Here is a 7,990-nt window from a genome sequence, read left to right on the forward strand (position 1 = left end):
TCCACCCCCCGCCTTGCTTCGTGTTCACCCTGAGTCGTTCTGACTTGGGGAGTGGCCAGCAAAATGTTGGACCAGCTTCAAGCACTGAAGTTGGTACAACTCAGATCAGGCTAACCAGCAACATGGTGTTCACACAGGACTACAGTTCCACTTGCAGGCAGGGAGGGGAGGGGGCTGCAGCTCCCAAGAGGCCTCTTGCCTCATTTTATTCCTCCCCCCCCCTTCCCATTTTCCACAGTGCCCAAAATAAACAGCACGTCCACAAAGGATACAAGATGAAAGGAAGAACTTCAGTTTCAGTATAAAGAAGTGCAAGCTGGAGTGATCTGAAGCTGCCTATAAATATGCAAGATCAAAGCCGGTCCTGTTAAATTAAAAATGCTGTCACACAGATAGGAACTAGCCTCTAGCACTGCCGGCTGCAACATGCGAGCCTCTGATCTGAGGCAGAGAGAGGATCAGCGCCCCAAGAAGCTGCATTCACCAAAAGGAAAAAAGGAAAGTGGAAAAAGAATTTCACCACCAGCAGATGAGTTTTAATAAGGATATTAAATAGCTTATACGCAAGTTATTAGAAACTTAACTCTTTCAAGGCAGCCTCAGGGCTTCGCAGAGGAGGAGGCACTAGCAATTTTCCAGGCTCCAGCAGGCCCCTTCCATGTCAGAATGTGAAGCAGCCACAGCAGCCGTATGGCCTCTCAGCCACGTAGCTGCAGCGCTGCAGGACCCCCTATCAAAGCAGGAAGCCATGGCTGTCCTGGGAAGGGGCACGTGGAGACACAAGGATGGATGTCACTGCAGAGACCGAGAATCTTACACCACCAGACCCCAAGAGCCGCCACATCATCATCATCATCATCATCATCATCATTTATTATTTATACCCCGCCCATCTGGCTGGGCCTCCCCAGCCACTCTGGGCGGCTTCCATAGAAACCAAAAATACACTAAAATATCACACGTTAAAAACTTCCCTGAACAGGGCTGCCTTAAGATGTCTTCTGAATGTCAGGTAGTTGTTTATCACTTTGACATCTGCTGGAAGGGCGTTCCACAGGGCGGGCGCCACTACCGAGAAGGCCCTCTGCCTGGTTCCCTGTAGCTTTGCTTCTCGCAATGAGGGAACCGCCAGAAGGCCCTCGGCGCTGGACCTCAGCGTCCGGGCAGAACGATGGGGGTGGAGACGCTCCTTCAGGTATACTGGACCGAGGCCGTTTAGGGCTTTAAAGGTCAGCAGCAACACTTTGAATTGTGCTCGGAAACGTACTAGGAGCCAATGTAGGTCTTTCAAGACCGGTGTTATAAGGTCTCGGCGGCTGCTCCCAGTCACCAGTTTAGCTGCCGCATTCTGGATTAGTTGTAGTTTCCGAGTCACCTTCAAAGGTAGCCCCACGTAGAGCGCATTGCAGTAGTCCAAGCGGGAGATAACCAGAGCATGCACCACTCTGGTGAGACAGTCTGCAGGCAGATAGGGTCTCAGCCTACGTACCAGATGGAGCTGGTAAACAGCTGCCCTGGACACAGGTTTGACCTGTGCCTCCATGGACAGTTGTGAGTCCAAAATGACTCCCGGGCCGCGCACCTGGTCCTTCAGGGGCACAGTTACCCCATTCAGGACCAGGGAATCCTCCACACCTGCCCGGCTCCTGTCCCCCAAAAACAGTACTTCTGTCTTGTCAGGATTCAACCTCAATCTGTTAGCCGCCATCCATTCTCCAACCGCCTCCAGACACTCACACAGGACCTTCACCGCCTTCACTGGTTCTGATTTAAAAGAGAGGTAGAGCTGGGTATCATCCGCATACTGATGAACACCCAGCCCAAACCTCCTGATGATCTCTCCCAGCGGCTGCATGTAAATGTTGAAAAACATGGGGGAGAGGACAGAACCCTGAGGCACCCCACAAGTGAGAGCCCAGGGGTCTGAACACTCATCCCCCACCACCACTTTCTGAACACGGCCCAGGAGGAAGGAGCGAAACCACTGTATAACAGTGCCTCCAGCTCCCAACCCCTCAAGACGGTCCAGAAGGATGAAAATGAAGAGAGAGTTCAGTTCGCAGGTGCCTATTCCTTTCAACCTGGATAAACCAAAAAGGCAAGTGCTGAGGTCAGACTGGTACCGTAAATGCAATTCAGGAGGCCAGGTGGTCAAACCAGCTCATCCTCTTCAACCATTTATCACACCCTCTTCTTCCCACACTGCAGCTCTCCTCTTTTTGCCTGATGGTGGCGGAGGGACTGGATGAAAAAAGCAATGGGCCAGCTTTGGGAGTCCAGTTCAATGAACCAGGAGGCTGGTAAAGAATCTCCCCCTTATGCTTTCTTCCTCTGCTGTTCTGGCTGTAAGGGCCACCCCTAGACCAAGCCATGGCTGGTCCCAAGAGGAGCAACTCGTAGATTTGCTGATCATCAGAAATGCAGCACCAACAGTGCCAACATCAAAGTATCACTTCCTTTTTCCAGTTAAAAGCGAGACAGAAAGACCTGGAGTGTACAGGCATCCTGGCATGCAAAGCCACAGACATCCACAGGTAGGCCACTCAACCAGGTAGGCCAGTCAGTTGGTTCCCTCTCTCCAAAACAAAGCATCAAGTCCAGCCAGCCCCAATGTCTGCTGCAGGACTAGCAACATAGGCAGCACTCTGCAGCTGAGCCCCTGTTTTCCAGCACTGGCCTCTGAGTAAGGCATCACCTTTGACAAAGCCACACTGTGGCAGAATGCCCAACTCTGCACCCAAGAGAGGATCTAGCTCTTCAGGAGCATCTTTTTCACCATGCTTATGTCAATACTGGTAGACCTCACTCACACTTAACTGCTCTTGTAAGCCAAACTTAAGCTGCAGGATTCCCAGCGGAACAGGAAAATTCCTGCTCAAGGGCTACAGAGCATAGAGGTGCTATGCCGGACTTTGCAGGACCAACCATCAGTGTGCAGAAAAACAGGGCACAGAGGTTTCCACATCAGAGGCTCCCCAGCTGCCATCCAGCAGGCAACAATCCTCATATACTGCCATAGCAGCTTGTGATCAAGACTTGCAAATGGCAAACTAAGGCAGCACTGAAGGAGGTTGCATCAACATTTCTAAATAATTGCTTGAAAACAGATTCCTAAAACAAAAGTATCAACCTGGGAGTTGCAAGAAGCTTAAAGGTTTCGCCGCTATGGTTTATCCTCCTCTTCAGATATGCACAACCCACATCTGAGGCACACCAATGACAAACCCTGGAAGTAATTGGTCTGACCCAAGAAGCACAGACATCCCCCCAGAGCAGCAATTCTGTACTCTGCCACTTGCACGGTCAACATGCTCTGTGGCAGGACTCCTAAGGTGCTTCACACACCACGCCACAGGCTGCAATTCAGGCTGAGCAGGTGAACTCCCGCCCCCCTCACAGATGGCCAAGGCTTCCTCGCCAAGAACCTAGCCTCAAAACTGGAAGAAGTGTACACCGTGGGGGAAGCAGACGCTCCATGCAGCCCAAAGAGCTGCAAAACCAGGGGCCACACCCAGCCTCCTTGTCACTTGCACAGCCGTGCTGCCCAGCATCATTTCCTCGCCACTTGCCTGCCTGCCTGCCTGCCTGCCTGCCAGGAAGAGTCAAGGGTTTCCTTTGACACATACAGGAGGAGTGAGTAAGACACCTCAGGCAGGCAGCTGCACTCATCTCACTCAAGCTTCAGCAGCGAAAAGAGAAGATGACATTTTGGGCCCACCTGGAAGACAACCCTCCTCCATTGCTTTTTATTGCACATTCATGATTATCTGTGCTATTGGGGCAGTCATATGCTGCCCCACTTTCAAAGCTGGCTGCACCTATAAAAGGTTCAAGGCAGCCACTCTGCTGCAAATGTTCTGGTTTATTTTTGTCCCATTTTTCTTGTGCTATAGCCTATTCAGACCCCAATAATGTGGCAGGGACGCGGGTGGCCCTGTGGGTTAAACTAGAGCCTTGGACTTGCCGATCAGAAGGTCAGCGGTTCGAATCCCCACGATGGGGTGAGCTCCCGTTGCTTGGTCCCTGCTCCTGCCCACCTAGCAGTTCGAAAGCACACCAGTCCAAGTAGATAAATAGGTACCGCTCCAGCGGGAAGGTAAACGGCGTTTCCGTGCGCTGCTCTGGTTCGCCAGAAGCGGCTTAGTCATGCTGGCCACATGACCCGGAAGCTGTACGCCGGCTCCCTCAGCCAATAAAGTGAGATGAGCACCGCAACCCCAGAGTCGGTCACGACTGGACCTAATGGTCATGGGTCCCTTTACCTTTATTGTGCTCCTTCAACACAGCTGGCTAGAATTATTTAGACATGGACACTCAAACTAGAATGTAACTGAATGGGACTGACTTCAGAGTTCAGATGCACTGGATTGCCCACTGAGTGGTTAAGAACAAGGCTTTGCTTTAATGATGCCCATAGTTATGTACTGATCCGTTTTTTCACTTCAGTGAAGATCAGCTAATGCCTCCTCACACAGCTGTATTGAACGTCAAGATCAGGAACTTTCCCCAATCTACACTCCCAACCCTCAGAAACTCTCAATCCTATCAAGGGGGTGTGGGGAAATGACAGATATAGCATCTGTTGTGCCCAAGCGGCCTGCCCAGAAGTAATAGCAGCAGCTTCTGTGAGTGGGACACTTAAACTGAGGAAAGGAAGAAAGAGTTAAGATGCAAATGAAAACCCACAGGGGAGCCTAAATTCAAAAAAACTCATTTGTTAGGGTTTGAAGCAGAGAGACAGGAGTCGTGTGTTTTTTCATCAACAGGGTGACCTTTGAGGTGGCTTTATAATTCTAAATACTGCTTCATGTTGTTCTGTGGAGGTTTTCATTACTGCAGAGCAGTACAGAGCAACTAAGAAAGCAGAATAAACCCACCACTAACATCAGTAACACATTGCAAGATACACCCACCATAAAACAGTGTCTGGAGGGGCCCTTAGTACAGGCATCCCCAAACTTGGCCCTCAAGATGTTTTGGCACTACAAGTCTGTTCATCCCTAGCTAACAGGACCAGTGGTCAGGGATGATGGGAACTGTAGTTCCAAAACAGCTGGAGGGCTGAGTTGGGGGATGCCTGCCTTAGTACAACAAAAGCCAGTTTGGGACCCAGCCCTGGGAGATGGATGCTTCCCCTGCCTTTTCCTTGCTGGAAGAGCTACATGGCTGAACAAGGGCCTCCTATGTCTAAGGGAACTTCAGCAGAGGTCCAACATGCGTGACGCGTCTGAGCAGGTGCCCACAATTCCTTCAAGAGCTGCTAAGAGAGATGCGAGTTTCTCACAACACTTTCAGTCCTATGTAGCTGCTTGACAAGGCCCTTGGCAGCATTCACTACAGCACCAGCAGCTTGCAGAGGACGGGATGAGACAGACTCCTTCTCTGCAGGCTGGCCAGATTCCGGGGGGGGGGCAGGTTCCCCCCTCTCCAAAACAGGGCCACTACTGGCTGGACTTCATTAACCGCAAAGTTAGAAACATGTACGCTTTTGACACCTGAGCTGCTGTTGCGCTTTTGAGTAAAACAGCCTTCTACATGTTTGGACTACAACCTCCAACAGAGGCTGATGGGAGCTAAAGTCCAAAACATCCTGGACAAAAAAATTCTTGCCGGGCACTTCGATTTGGGAGACAAAGCCTCTCTGTTTAGCAGGTTAGGACTAAAGCATGTTTAGAAACTAACGGGAGGAATGAGGCATTTGTCATTAAAACACGCAGGCGCTGCATGCTTATGGGATTCAGGCTGAGAGCCAAAGCCACCTTGCTTGGGGCGCCTCCGTCCACCCAGCAAAGCCCCTTCCTCTTCGCCCTGCTCCGAGGCGGGTTTGGGATGCCCCCCCAACTTAGCAAGTGCCCCCCGCCACCCGCAAGGCGTCCCGCGCAGCACCCTCGGCTCGCAGGCCAAGGCGACGGGGCGCAGCAGCCGACCGCCGGGAACCTGCAGCACCTGCCCAAGCCCTCCCGGCCAAGCCGTTGCCCGCCGCTTCTCCGTCGCAGGGCCCCGCCGGCAGCCCTCTGCACCCTTCCCAAGTCCCGCGCCCGCCAGGACCAGGCACTCTGCAGATGCTCAGAGGCCCTCCCCGCGCGGGAAGGCCGAGGAAGGGCCGCCTCTCGCCCGGCGCGGCCTGCCCGGAGCCCCCTTTCCGCGGCCGGCCGCGGGCTCACCTGCACGATCTCGCCCTCGGCGCTGAGCGTGGCCCCGGCGCGGGAGAAGCGGCCCTGCAGCCCCGTGGTGTAGGTGGTGTAGTCGCCGCCGGGGCTGGACTCGAAGAGCACCACCTCCACGAAGGCCGTCTCCTTGGCCAGCGCCGCCGCCGCCATCCTCGTCGCGGCCGCCGCCAGCAGCGCCAGCAGAAGCAGCAGCAGCCCCGGCGGGGAGAAGGGAAGCGCCGGCCCCGCGAGAAGCCTCATCGCGCCGCCTGGCCCACCGCGCCGACCACGGGCAGCAGCAGCGCAGGAGGCGGCGGCGGCGGAGGCGGCGCCCGGTGGAGGCCACGCATCGCTCCCGCTGCGGCTGGCCCGGCCCGCCCGCCCGCCCGCCTGCCTGCGCCGGCGGCTCCGACCCCAAAGCGCGGCGGCGGCGCCTGCTGCTCGTGGCCGGGCTCGGCTGGCCTCCCGTCCTGCGGCTCCCTCGCCTCGCGTCTCTCGCTCGGCGGCGGCTGCCTCCTCCTTCCTTCCCTCTCCCTCTCTCCCTCCGCCTCGCTCTCCTTCTCCGCCCTGCCCAGCCGCTTCCCTTTCATCCGCTCCACGTGACGGGGACCGCGGGGTTATCTCCGCCTCCGGCCCGCCTCGCTGCTCGCCAGCGCAGCCCTCCCCGCCGCGGCTGCGGCCTGGGCCGGCTGCTTCAGAGAGAGCGAGCCAGGCCGGCGAGGCGGCTCCCGGGGGCTGCTGCGGGGAAGGGTCTCGGGCGGGCGGGCGGGCGGGCGTCGAGCGTCCCTTGCTCGCCTGCCTTTTCCTGAAGCGTCGGGGAAGGCGGCCTCGCGAGCAGCCCGGGGACCGTCCCTGGGCGTAGCCAGGATTTGGGGGGCGTTGGGGGGCAGCTGCCCCCTTGACGCCCCCGGGAGCGTCCCCAGGCCCGCCAGGGGGAGGCCAGTGCTAAGCCCTGACCCCTCCAGGGGACCGAGCTGGCCTGGGGTGGCTGCTTGGCCCCTTGAGGAGGAGGAGGAGGCATCTCGGGTCAGAAGGCAGCATCTGCAGCGCGTCCAGCTTGGGAGAAGAGGTTCCTCCCGACTTCACCCCGGCCTAATTCCCCCATGGCGGGGGGGGGGGGCACCCAGGGGCTTCAGTGTGGCCCAGGTGGCCACTGCAGATCCCGCCCCTTTACCTGGCCTGACATGATGGCTACAAAGGAAAATAAGTACTGGATGATGAAAATCTGGTCTGAATTGGAGATTGAAGAATGGAGAGATCTCCTTATGTGGAGATCGGAAGACCTATGGATTACAAATTTGATTAAGGTGGAAGTTGGAGCTTTCGGGACATTTGGACTTAAAAGGAGTAAGAAACAAGATTCAGGCTCCACTTTTAAGTATGGAGGTCTGGCTGGAAGAAATGTGGACCCTATCGGGACAGAGCTTCTCCGAGATCTGGTGTTTAATATTAAGGACTATCAAAAAAACCGGCAGAGAGGAATTGAGAGAGAATTAAGAGCCTCGGACATGAGGTCTCCAGGCTGATAGTAGACTAAGACTGATGGACATTTGTTGGGGATTGAAACCGGGAAAGGGGGGGTGGGGTTTGGGAATCCAAAGGGTGCAGAATAATAATCTGTTTTTTCTATTTTGTTTTGTTATTAGTATGAAAATTGGGGAATTCGTGGAAGGGAATTTGGGTCGACTTTAGAAAAAAGTTTTAAGAATGAGCACTAATGTTTAAATACTGATGTTTATAAGTTAAAATTGGTGTTTTTTTAATGAATTAAATATAAAAAGGTCAAAAATTGGGGACAAGAACTTGTTGAATTAACAATTTGAATTGGAATATAAGAAGGG

The 7,990-nt window shown here is 54.6% G+C and overlaps 1 protein-coding gene across 2 annotated transcripts in view; it reads right to left on the reverse strand.

Moving 5' to 3' along the window:
• The window catches only part of ZNRF3 (zinc and ring finger 3), a 67,963-nt gene extending 61,481 nt beyond the window's left edge, over positions 1 to 6,482 (reverse strand). The window contains exon 1 of one of the 2 annotated variants that reach the window (XM_053369990.1): positions 6,165 to 6,482. In XM_053369990.1, the coding sequence (XP_053225965.1) occupies positions 6,165 to 6,410 (246 nt within the window). In that variant the 5' untranslated portion in view covers positions 6,411 to 6,482. The remainder of the gene's footprint in view (positions 1 to 6,164) is intronic. The other variant, XM_053369991.1, reaches the window with a different exon arrangement.
• Between the last annotated feature and the right edge of the window lie 1,508 nt (positions 6,483 to 7,990).

Source organism: Podarcis raffonei, chromosome 16 (assembly GCF_027172205.1).
Source record: "Podarcis raffonei isolate rPodRaf1 chromosome 16, rPodRaf1.pri, whole genome shotgun sequence".
Taxonomy (NCBI): domain Eukaryota; kingdom Metazoa; phylum Chordata; class Lepidosauria; order Squamata; family Lacertidae; genus Podarcis; species Podarcis raffonei.